The 12,581-nt window shown below is 42.1% G+C and overlaps 1 protein-coding gene across 2 annotated transcripts; it reads left to right on the top strand.

Annotated features, from left to right (window-relative positions):
• The first annotated feature begins 343 nt into the window (after positions 1–343).
• LOC112900231 (kinesin-like protein KIN-7E, chloroplastic) lies at positions 344–11,104 on the top strand. Of its 2 annotated transcripts, none has more exons than XM_025969017.1 (25): positions 344–1,118; positions 1,233–1,330; positions 1,946–2,035; positions 2,733–2,785; positions 3,041–3,106; positions 3,184–3,237; positions 3,573–3,632; positions 3,921–3,999; positions 4,490–4,557; positions 4,881–4,943; positions 5,086–5,190; positions 5,668–5,772; positions 5,946–6,053; positions 6,188–6,334; positions 6,681–6,863; positions 7,225–7,395; positions 7,501–7,734; positions 8,239–8,379; positions 8,469–8,594; positions 8,832–8,882; positions 8,983–9,030; positions 9,106–9,336; positions 9,439–10,122; positions 10,301–10,390; positions 10,618–11,104. In XM_025969017.1, exons 1-25 carry the CDS (start codon positions 736–738, stop codon positions 10,636–10,638), a joined length of 3,459 nt encoding a protein of 1,152 aa, XP_025824802.1. In that variant the 5' UTR covers positions 344–735; the 3' UTR covers positions 10,639–11,104. The 2 variants fall into 2 exon arrangements, with proteins under 2 accessions (XP_025824802.1, XP_025824801.1); XM_025969016.1 differs by having other exon boundaries at positions 346–1,118; positions 7,498–7,734.
• Positions 11,105–12,581: the final 1,477 nt, after the last annotated feature.

The following is a 12,581-nucleotide window of genomic DNA, read 5'->3' as shown; positions in this document are numbered from 1 at the left end:
ACCTACTTTTAGATGCGTAAGGGCCATTCACTTTTAACTAGATGGTGTTTGTCCTTTCTTCTATCTTTGTCTTCCTTCCTTCTTCTTGCTTTTTTCTCTCTCTATATGGTGTATTTACCTTATGCCATCTGCTCTTTTATTTCATTTTTATCCTCTGCAGTATCCATGATATCCCACTCAACCGTTGAACTATAACTATTTATGTCTATTTGTATCTTAGCTCTTCAACATCAGTTGTCCTGGGATAAGGATATTATTGATATCTTGACACGTTAAGCTCACTCATCATGTCTATCCTATGCTTAACATGAATGGAAAACCCACGAAGGCAGAGAATGACGGTTGACTGAAGCGTTAGTCATTTTCGGAGGATCTGAATTAAGTATCCTAGATACTACGCTAAATCATCACAATCGCATCCAAGCAGTTATTCCTTAAGAAAAAAAAACCAAGCAGTTGCTCAACGAGCCATTGGCATCGACTTCAAGAGGCCGCGGTGATCTCACCTCCGGTGGTCCAAAACCGCAGAAAACTTCAGAGCTTTAGACCAAAAACACCAAAAAGGCGGCACCCTTGGGCGCCTCGGAGGAAGACGACGACGACCCTCCAAAGCAATCCCACGAGCTCCCCTCTCCGTCTGCATCCCCACGAGCTCGTGCTCGCCTCCTCTCCCCCCAAAACCCTAGTCCCCCGCGCCAATCCCGGCTCCGCTTCAGTCTCCGCCGCGGCGCGGCAATGTCGTCGTCAAGGTCGACGCGCTCCAGTATCTCCCCATTCCGATCCCGCCGCTCGGCACCGCCGGCGGCAGCGGCGGCGCCTCCTCCGCCGGCGAGGACCTCGTCGGGTGGCCGCCCGTCCACCCCCTCCTCTACCGCCTCCGCGCGGCCCACCACCCCGTCGTCGACCTCCGGCGGCCGACCCGCTACCCCGTCGGCCGCCTTCGCGCGCCCCACCACCCCGTCGTCCTCGGCGCGTCCCGCGACGCCGTCCTCTACCGCCTCTGCGCGGCCGACCACGCCCTCGTCGGTCTCCTCGCGCGCCCCGGGGAGGGCGCCGCTCGTGGACCCGGCCAATGCCAAGGAGAACATCATGGTCACCGTCCGCTTCCGGCCCCTCAGGTGTGCTTTTACGCTTGTTTGCGCGCTTTATGCCGTGTTTGGATATGAGGTTTTGGATTTCGTGGGCTTTGAGCTGTGTGTTCGTCTAATGCGTATTTGTATTTTGTGCTGTAGTCCTAGAGAGATGAACAAGGGGGACGAGGTGGCATGGTACGCGGACGGTGATAATATGGTACACAACGAGTACAACCTCAGCATTGCCTATGCTTTCGGTGAGTGCTCTTGGGCTCATTGCTGTGCGATACTACATTGTGGAACAGTTCGATTTGCAAAGGAATTATACCTACTATTTGCCCGAAAAGGGGATAAAATTGGCTGATGAGTCCAACCAGGTACTTGAGGAATAAGGATAGTGATCGTGGCATGTTTGGTGTTGGATTGGCAGTAGAAGCTGGAATTCCTTTTCTGTGGTATACTGGGGTTGAATGTTGATACATTGTCACAGTAGAGCGGAGAGGCTAACAGCTTAAACAATTCCCTAGGGGTCAGTGTTCTTAATTAATGAAGAGAACCACATTTACGCTTTGTATTATTTCTCACTTTGTTGATCAGGCATGCTGTACAGTATGCAAAGTGTAGAGCGTGGTAAGGTCTTCATGCTTTTCAGTAGAAGTTTCAATAAATGGTTAAGAACAGTGGTTAATTCTATTATTTCTTTAGAGGATGGTTAATTCTGTTGTTATTTCGAATCTAAATTCATGTTCCAGGAAAAGAACCTTAGGTCAGAGATAAGCTTTGCGATGCAGTTCCAGAGATATTCACCATGTTTGTAGTGTACTAGTGTTTACTAAAACTTGTGAATCCTTTGCATTTTTCCTCTGATGCAGATAAAGTTTTTGGCCCTGCTACTACAACTCGGCATGTATATGATGTCGCCGCTCAGCATGTTGTAAGTGGTGCCATGCAAGGAATCAATGGTATGTTTCCATTTTCAGCTCTCTTGATTGGTCTAGAAATATATGTGGTCTTAATTGGTTGTGAGACTGGAATTGTTGTTACATACCTATTAGACTTCTGAGTGGGGCAAAATATCAGGTAGCCAGTTCCTATGATAGCCCTATGTCAGGAGAACTTTGTAGACAACAGATTCAAGTTATGGACTATGCAAACAAGGTCTATTGCAGAATGTTGGTAGGGTGTGTGTCCCTTCTTATTGAGCCTTTTTTTTTTTGTGGGGAAAGCCCCCTACTGCATTTGTATCCTTTGAAGTGTTACCTGTTCTTTGATCACACAATTTGGCATATCTAGCTGTTGGTGTGCATGCTTCTTCTTGTCATTGCCACCTCTGCTTTTGATTAGGACCGAAGCACAAATACTGCTAGTTTCCGGTGCAGTTGCACATGCTTTCTTACTACCTCTGGTCCAAAGTACACGTCATCCTAGAATGCCTGTGCTAAGCATTTTAAATTTTTGACTATTACAACTTTTAAAAGTACATAACTTCATTACATGGAGAATCAATTTTGTTAAACATATACTTAGAAAGAGTAGTAATTGTCAAATATGTGTGTTAGAGACTGTAGCAGTGACCTAAAAGACAACTGAACCTTAATGGAGATAGCATATGTACTTTGATATTAATTCAGGTTCCTAAAATTTCTCTGTTCCTTTCAGGCACTGTCTTTGCATATGGTGTAACTAGCAGTGGGAAAACTCACACCATGCATGTAAGTTTCTGCTCTCGTGTTATGCCTTGTGTCTACTATTTTTAATGCCTCTAGCAATGGTCTGCTGTACCTGCTTGTTCAGCACAAGGCATTCCTTTATTGTTTAGTATAAATATTGCTCATCATCCTCTTCTTATGATACCAAGCTAAAGAAACTCAATTTCATTTTTCACAAGCTACAAATTTGGGAAGGAAGAATTTACTACTCTTCATTGTTGAACTTCCTTTCATGGTACATTTGCATTATTGTTGCAGGGAGAACAGAAGTCACCTGGAATCATTCCATTGGCCGTGAAGGATGTATTCAGCATTATTCAAGATGTAATTTCCTCATTTTTCTATCGACTGTTTGACTAAAAAAGGACAGCATATGACATTGTCTTTTTTGCTGACATCAGACACCTGGACGAGAGTTTCTTCTGCGAGTTTCGTATCTTGAAATTTACAATGAGGTGACTTCTCTTTTCAAACTGTGCATTTGCTTGCTGCTGCGTAGCAATGCCAAGACCAATTACAATTTCATCTCCATATTGGATCTTTGATGCCAGTTTATTTCCTACTCATATACATATATTATGACTTGATCAAATTCCCAAGTCCTGACTACGATGCAATTTATACGAAAGGATTCTGATGTTGTTATTCAACTTGAACTGCATACAAGTAATGAAACATACTAGGCCAGTTCAAAGTGGTCAAAATGTGTTGAAATGTACTGATTCAGCACTCAATAATGAAACAGTGCAGTGCTTGTTCAGAAGCTTGGCTTATCTTTATAACTTTGCAGGTTATCAACGACTTACTTGATCCAACTGGACAGAATCTCAGAATTCGAGAAGATGCACAGGTACCTGCAGTATTGGTATTTAATAAAATTGATTTTGTAATTATTCAGTCGTGCCCATTCAATTTATACAGAACAATAAGTTAAGCTGCATGGATTTCTTTACTTCATTGATATGGATTATTCCATATTCATTACTTATCTGCTCTTGGTTTATTTTGTCTATGGGCTGGGTCCTTTTTCTTATCCTTTTTGAGAAAGATACTCTTGTCCATTAGTGTGAAACAAGCCTTTCCTTCTTAGCTGATAAATTATCATACCCTTATTTGTTCTGTTGATCTAATCATTTAGGGAACCTATGTGGAAGGGATTAAAGAAGAGGTTGTTTTATCACCTGCACATGCACTCTCTCTAATAGCATCTGGAGAAGGTACTTGTTTCTATCTAGAGGACATGCTTTATATTATACAACCCAAATTTCTTGGACAGAAGCCTTTGGATGAATTGATTTGGTGTATGAGCACCCATATAGTATTAAATCCAAGAGATCCAAGTTCAAAACATGACTGATGCAATTTTAAAAATAAATAAAAAAGGGGGAATCCAAGGAATTTCAGTTTCCATGGGGTTACTTTTTTAATGTACATACGCGTTTTGATTAGGGTCCACATGGTATTTCCGTTTTAAATTATATCTCTTGTATTGTCTATGATTATTTAATTGGTGTTTCCCCTGAAACATAACACACTTAATTCATACTTCTATGGATTATTTAATATAAAATTCAAACACGCATAATGCTTGTGCCTGTATCCAAGTATGTGAGAGCTGTGTTTGGGAAATTCCTTTAATATTAGTTAGTACACAATGGAATCAAATCTGTATTGTTCTGAACTCCTGACATCATTTCTTTCTTGCAGAGCACAGACATGTTGGATCAAACAACTTCAATCTTGTCAGCAGTAGGAGTCACACTATCTTCACTTTGGTATTTCCGCATGCTCTCTTTTTGGTTCATTAAACCTGCATTGTAGGTTCAAGTGTGACAGTTAACTAAAACGAATTTATGAGCATACTTGACTTCACCATGCAAAGTTTAATGACTCGTGTCATTTACTCCAGATAATATGTGCGGCAACTAAGACTTGTTAAATCTTCGAAAAATCTGTTAACTGTCCCACATTGTAGTACTTTATTGGATGTCAAACTGTTTTTTCCCCATTAGAAGTTTGTTTGGTAAGACTAGGCTAATAAACTTATAACAGTTAAATGAGGCAAACTTGTTAAACCTATATGTCAACACAACTGCAGACCATTGAGAGTAGTCCCTCCGGTGAAAGTGATGCATCAGAAGAAGTCAAGTTGTCTCAGTTGGTAATTCCTCCCCTGCAGCATGCTTCTAATTTTTATTCTCTTACAATTAATTTGTGTCTTGGCATTTAGAATACAGGAGCTTGATTAGAATTTCTGGGACACCTAAGTGCTCTTGTGACATTCTTTTATATCTTTTGATCAGAACTTGATTGACCTTGCTGGGTCTGAGAGTTCCAAGACTGAAACAACTGGTTTACGACGCAAAGAGGGTTCATACATAAACAAGAGTTTGCTCACCCTTGGAACTGTAAGTACCATATATAGTTAACTATTTGTCTTTTTACTATGACATATTGATACATACAGAAAATATTAACTTAGTGGACCGTTTCATACATAGGGAGATTCATTCATACCATCACTTGAGGGACACTTTTCATTTATACCATCAGAGTAGTCAATGGCGTGGGGTCTGGTTCCACATGTCATTGAGACAGACTGGTGATATAGATTAAAAGTGCAACTCAAATTGTGGTATAGATGGAAATATTCCTTCATATATTTGTGCCAACCGGTGCTCCCCTCTGGTCTCTCGGGGTCGGAGCTAGTTCCCAGCATGTGGTTCCTAATCTGCGATTAGGCGAACTTAGATGTATTTGCTACTTGCTAGTCCTAAAGTATGACTGGCTACGTTGGCAGGGATACTGCGAAAATGGTCAAATTCTGTGTTCATTTGTTTGGTTGTTCTTCTCTTGGTAAAACTGTCATCAACATTTTCTTGCAGGTAATTGCTAAACTTACTGATGGTAAGGCCACTCATATTCCCTATAGAGACTCAAAGCTCACACGCTTACTTCAGTCTTCTCTTAGTGGACATGGACGCATATCTGTAAGTAGTTCTTATACGAAATAGTTTGTTATTTCTTGCTTGCTTCACTAAAAGCCTTTTTGTTGTCTTTATATTTTGCTTTTCGTTTGTGGAAAGTATTTCCACATCTAAATGTTGTACCGCATGCATAGTGCGGCTTATGTTGCTATGCTGTAATGCTTATCTTTTTGCAGCTTATTTGCACAGTCACCCCTGCATCCAGCAACAGTGAGGAGACACATAACACATTAAAATTTGCTCACAGGAGCAAGCATGTTGAAATAAAAGCTTCTCAAAATAAGGTGATTGTCAATTGCCTGTAATCCATGTCTTTTGCACTACTGTGCTCGTACGAATGCCTTTTTGTAGTGACAACCGTATGGGAAATGTCTACTGTGATGTGATTGTTTAAATATTGATGGATTTTCCTTCTCAGATAATAGATGAGAAGTCCTTAATAAAGAAGTATCAAAAGGAGATATCCTGCCTGAAAGAAGAGCTACAGCAATTGAGACGTGGTATGACGGGCAATGGGTGTATTCTCCCTACAGATCAAGAAGATCTTGTTAATCTAAAACTCCAGGTTTGCTTTTCATCTTATTCAAACCTTTGGTGGAATATTCTCTCTCACTTGATCTCTGGAAGCTGTTCTCTAAGAACAGGCAAATGAGAACTTCACTGCATGAGTAGTTTTCGCTTTTATCTTAAATGCTTATGTGCTACTCCCTCCATTTTAAATATATGACATTTAGGACAAGCTAGCTTATTCTAAACATCATATATTTAAAACAAAGGGATTATGAAACTGATATGCCTTTCCTAATAACATCCTGGTAAAATAAATGAACCTGTTCCGTGTGGACTATATTTATTGGTCATATTTCAATACAAATAGATTGATATCTATTTCTTTATATTCTGTGTGATAGCTTGAAGCTGGGCAAGTCAAACTTCAATCGAGGCTAGAACAGGAAGAGGAAGCAAAAGCAGCACTGATGGGTAGAATTCAGAGGCTAACAAAATTAATATTGGTATCAACCAAAAGTTCAATATCCTCAAATGTTTCTGGAAAGACTAACCTCCGTCGACGGCATTCATTTGGTGAAGATGAGGTTTGCACCCTCTTTGTTTTATTTGTTTGATTGCGGTATTTTTTTTCTCTTAATCCAACTCATCACAGCAGACAAAACTTAACGATGCTCTCGAAAATGAAATATATGCAAGTGTGGAAGAGCAGCAAAGGTTCCACTTTTATTCCTTGTTTTTGTGGATGCTATGGTATGTTGTTTGTCATGTTGAAACTTAGTAACTCCTAATTTTCAGAGTATACATGACAGCACGATGCTTTTGGGAACCTTATTAATGCTGTGTATATGTGTTTATGACAGTGTGGTGCCTAAGATATTCACAGTATGTTTTTTTTTTGGGTGTAGCACAGTGTATCAATTGTTCTTATCCTGTTTCAAATTGCAGCTTGTGTATTTGCCAGATCGAAAGCGGGAATACTTTGTAGATGATGATGATATTAGCCTTGATTCAGAGCTTTCGCTTGAAGGGAAACTTGATGCGAACAATCCAGATGAGTCAGCCAAGTTTGACAGAAGGAATCGTAAACGTGGAATGCTTGGTTGGTTCAAACTAAAGGTACTTTTATATGGATAATGAATTTACGGATAGCATGAAGTAAGACATTCTAGCAATATGGATTGTATGCATTAGTAATTGAATATGTATTAACTTATGTAGAAGTCCGACCAACTATCGGGGTTGTCATCCAGTGTGGATGGTGATAGCAATGCTAGTGGTTCACCTTCCTGCTCTAAATCATCACAACAAAAAAACTTGCTGCTTGACCTGAAGGATGGCCGAAGGAAATCAATGACCAGGAAAGGAGATGACCCGACCCATGCTGATTCTTTTCTTGAAAGGACTCAAGCTGGTGACCTATTTAGTGCTGCATCCAGAGCACGTCACCCCCAACCAGTGAGTTGAATTTCTATGTTTAATCTTCTTTCTCTCTTTCCATTTTTCTCCCTGCTTCCGCACTCCCTGTGCATGCATTGCCTTGTCCCAACAAGCAATTTTTTAGCTGGTACAAACTCTAATTATAACTGAAGTCTGGCACTTCCCTGGGTATTGCTTACTGGAGGACAATGGCCCTTGGGGAACCTTTGCTGCCCATCAAAGGATAATGTAATATCAGACTATAGTAGGTGAAAGAAGATGCTAAGTGGATTCTAGTTTGAGGTTATGATGGATTTCGAATGTTTGATTTCATGCAGTCCCTGAAATTTTCATAGTATTTACTAGTACTTATTTTCCTTCGCCTGGCAACCTCCTCTGGCCAGGAGCAGCATGGTCATACCTTCGTTGCTAATAAGACATCCAATCATGTTGCTTTGATTTTCGCATCTTGTTCTAACTGTGGACTGTTTTGGTGGGTATTCACCTCAGTCATTGACACTGACAGCCTCGTTGCATTTGTAGAGTGGAACAACCATTGTGGATCAAATAGATCTTCTACAAGAGCAGGTCAAAATGCTGGCTGGGGAAGTTGCACTTTGCACAAGCTCACTCAAAAGGCTGTCAGAGCAAGCAGCCAACAACCCTGATGATGTGCAAATTCAGGTAATTTTGTGATTGTCCTGTAACCAGTTAAGCAGTTTTTGGGTGTATTTTTATGAAGTATCTTTTCCCTTTATTTTCTTCTACTGCAGGAGCAAATTGAGAAGTTGAAAGATGAAATCACTGAAAAGAAGTCACATATACATTTGCTAGAGCAGCGGATGGTTCAATCACTTGAAACTACAGAAGACCCAGCAACTAAGACAGAGTTGTCCCAGGTCATGAAATGGCTATGCAATGATGAGCTGAAATCTAACTTCATCCTAGTTTGATTTACTTGCAAATTTCTACCAGTTACCTGTGGGCATATTGTTATATTTTGTACTGTTGAGGGAAAGACAATTTGATCATTTTAATTGCTAATCTGTGAGCCAGTCCCACATGCTAGAATGTTTTGTTTTTTTGAAAGCCATATCAATGTTCTGAATATTTCATGTAATCTGATCTTCTCACAGACATTTTCGAAGTTGAGCACGCAGTTGAGCGAGAAGACTTTTGAACTGGAGGTTGGTGAATAGTCAATCCGTCAGCTACTATCCTTTTGTTTTGTTGAAATTTATGCTGGACTAATTACTGTTTTTCTTTTGGACTGGGTGGTTTGTCTAGATTATGTCTGCGGATAATAGAATTCTTCAAGACCAGCTACAAGCTAAGGTGAGCAGCTGGTGGGGTCATAAATCTTTTTTATGTTCAACGGATTAATTTGATTCCATTTTCTTGTTCAAACAGGTAACAGAAAATTCAGAACTCCAACAAACAGTTGCACAATTGAGGCAAGAAATCAGTAGCTTGAAGGCTGCCAAAAGCGAGGATAGTTTTGCCAGTGTGCAGTCTAGTGAACCGTCAACGGCAAGCACTGATACTAGGGATAACACAAATGAACTCTCAAACCATGCAAATATGTCTCCTAGAACAAATGAAGGAAACGAGTCTGGATTAATATCTCAAGTGGTCAAGCAGGTAAAGAGCATATGTGCCCCTAAGTCATCACCTTCCTTTATTGTTCATCTGTTTTATCTTCTTTTATGATATGCCAATTGAAACCTAAAAATGGTGCTGCAGGCTTCAGAGATTGAAAGTTTGAAGCAAGAAAATCTGAGGTTGGCAGAAGAGAAGGATGGTCTGGAAATTCACAGTCAAAAGCTGGCTGAGGAATCGTCCTATGCTAAAGAATTGGCATCTGCCGCTGCAGTTGAACTAAAGAATTTGGCGGAAGAAGTCACCAGGCTTTCTTATGAAAATGCAAAGCTGAGCGCAGACTTAGCTGCGGCGAAAGAGCAGATTGCATCAGTTTCAAGGAGCAATATTAACAATGACACAAAACGGCGTGATCATGAGAATGGAATTCTAGTGGAAGAGTTGCAGAAAGAGCTGGTTGCTAGTTGTCAGCGGGAGGCTGTGTTAGAGGACACACTATCTCAAAAGGATCGAAGAGAGAGTGAGCTTCTAAAGATAATTGACGATGCAAAATGCCGTGAGCATGAGTTGGAAAACGAGCTGGCAAGTATGTGGGTCCTTGTTTCAAAAATTAAGAAAGAAAGCACTCAAGATGATGTATTTGAATTCAAAGCAAAGCAAAACGGCTTCCACTCATCTAAGTCTGATAGTGGCAGACTGGCAAGTGAAATGCAATCTTCAGATAATGGGAGCTGGGATGGCCTCAGTACTGTTGAAGAAGCAAGAGCTGCATACAATTTTGAAAGAAGGCGCTGCAAAGAATTGGAAAGCGTCGTGTCCAGATTGAAGGTGATTATAATATTTTTATCTTGCACTAATTTTCCAGCTGGAAAGATGATAAATCTACTTTTGCGATCTAAAATTTTTCTTTGGGAGCTTTCCTTGCCTTGCCTTGAGGTACTGACAGAAATTCAGCGATTTAGCTTCTTCTATTTCTATGCTTCTGATACAGAATTTTTCTTTTCAGGGCGAGGACCTCAGGGGCCTGGATGTCAAAGTCCTTGAAGAGCTACAAAATTTCCATGTAGAAGCGCTGTCAAGGATCTGCCAAGAAAAGGTATGCTGTTTCACCTGCGACGTCCCAGTCCCCCGCGCACACGGCACGCCTGCACAATGCGTGTACGCAAAGCTCGGATTTCTTTTAACATACTAGTCAACATGCTTTGACTCTTTCATACGACGTGCTAGTATTTGAAACTGGCGTCTGAAAGTGCCCTCTCTTTATTTCAAAAAAAAAAAGTGCCCTCTCCCTTCTTAACACGCCTCCTCTGTCGTGCTCTGCAGATGGCAAGTCAGGCTCTATAGCAAAAGCCTTCCCTGGGAATCCGCTTTCCGCATGGAGGCCACAGCTTGCATTCCTGCTGATGTCCCCTCATGCCCCGTCGCTCTGATGTTTACATCAACAGTGGGGACACCGTTGCTGCCACAACCGAAGCAACCTTGATTAACCCGCATTTGGGCACTGATCGCCTGCGTCTAACCGGCAGAAAAAAAGAAGCGAAATGTGGCTAGACTGCAGGCGCTGATGCTCACTAGTTAGCATGCAAATACCTTCTCCTGTACAGCTTATTGGATCAGAAAGACACTAGTAGCAGTAGCCATTAGGACTGTAGTAGGAGCACCGGACTGTATTTACTTGTAGGAGCTGGAAAGACGCCGAAGGCGGAGTTCTTGATGTACCTGCACCGTGTTCTGCACTGAAAACTGTAGCAGACCCGAACGGACGCGGCTGTAGCTTTGGTCCCTTGGCTGCTAAAATCTGATGCGTGAAGCGTGAGTGCGTGTGTACTTGCCGCCGTGCCCGATGCGAGGTTTGACTTGGCTCAGGCACGGCCGCGGCTTGGGCGCTGCTGGCTAGCCACGCTGCGATACGGGTTCGCGATTGATTAGGCACGGGTTGTGGCGTGCTGTGCGCGGGCCGCGGCGGATGGCGTTCCCGTGCTCCGAATCTCCGCCTTAAAACAAACCATCCGTGGCTCGGCTCCTGATGAGTACAGTACAGGTACTGCACAGGCCGTCCTCGCCGGCGACAAGCTTTTTTTTCTCTCCGGCCAATCCTGCGGCTGGAGGACGACGGCAATGCCCGGACCGGGCATCCTCTGCGCGCTGTTCCGTGCTAACCGCGTGTGTATCTCCTTGCTGCATTTGCTCCTGTATCGCAGCTGTCATTCTGTTAACCTGCGATGTACACTCCCTCCTACCAAGAACCTTTTTGACTTCGAACGTCCACGGTTCCGTGGTGGCTTGGTGGTACACCGTCAGCGGTTGGATTGGATGAGATCAGGTTAGTTGAAGCTGAGAGTGACCGGGTGTAGCTACAGTGTGATGTGCAGATCAACCCGGGGTTGAGACAATCGTTTAAAGGAAAAAAAAAAGGAGCACAAGGAAAGGCTGAGCGGATTATAATTCTGTCTTGGACTCGCGAAGAGCGGACAGGCTAAAAGGGGCTCTATCGCGGCACGGGCCGTGCCGATTGGGAATCCCGGTTGGGCTTGGGTGCTCCGGTTCATCATGGCTGTTCTGACTCCCGGTTCATCCTCGTGTGTGGTATTGCCGCCTACAACGTTCGAAAGAACATCTTGATAAGAAAAGACCAATGTACTTGGACTAATTATCCCATGTAAATAGGAATATAAATAGGAATGGGACCCATACAAAGTGATCTTTGGTTGTTACCATTTACACAATGTTGAATGTAACAATAGGTAGTAAACTTGATCCTACAGTTGAGTAAAAATCAGTCCACAAGTAGGCAGGAGAGGTAGGTGAGCGAAGAGAGAGTTTAATAGTTATTTACTTTTTATGAGCTGTCCCATATACATGAGTATCATTTGCTATGAAATGTATGAACTGATTGCATAACATACTTAGATACGTTTGAGAAATTATCTATTCCCTACGAACTAGTTTAGAGCAACATTCTGGACGTCCTCATACGACTGTACGAGTACCTACCAACTCTTGGACGGGACGGCGACTGAAGAGCATTCAACACTTATTTACAGGAGTACAGGACCTGGTACCATTTTGGATGGTGCCTAGAGCGCTCGTTCGTATACCTCTCCGAAGGATGTTAGAGGCAAGTCTTAAGATGGTAGAAACAGATGAGCGAAACACTTGTACTTTAGGGCCTAATTGGTTGCATGTCAAATTTTGCCAAGCCAAACCTTTGGCAAGCTAAATTATGGGCATGTTAAATTGTGGGCACTGCCAAATTGTGGGTAAGAAATTTTAGTACTCAATTAATT

The sequence above is a fragment of the Panicum hallii genome, chromosome 7 (genome assembly GCF_002211085.1).
Source record: "Panicum hallii strain FIL2 chromosome 7, PHallii_v3.1, whole genome shotgun sequence".
NCBI classification, from domain to species: Eukaryota; Viridiplantae; Streptophyta; class Magnoliopsida; order Poales; family Poaceae; genus Panicum; species Panicum hallii.
Note: the sequence above shows the minus strand (reverse complement) of the source record. Positions and strands in the feature narration are given on the sequence as shown.

What these genes read in the sequence shown, in the direction of transcription:
- LOC112900231 (XM_025969016.1), top strand. Translation starts at nt 736, where the DNA reads ATGTCGTCGTCAAGGTCGACGCGCTCCAGTATCTCCCCATTCCGATCC. An exon ending in GTGGACATGGACGCATATCT is followed by an intron (nt 5,773 to 5,945) that starts GTAAGTAGTTCT and finishes ATCTTTTTGCAG; the next exon opens with CTTATTTGCACAGTCACCCC. An exon ending in AGAAGACTTTTGAACTGGAG is followed by an intron (nt 8,883 to 8,982) that starts GTTGGTGAATAG and finishes TGGTTTGTCTAG; the next exon opens with ATTATGTCTGCGGATAATAG.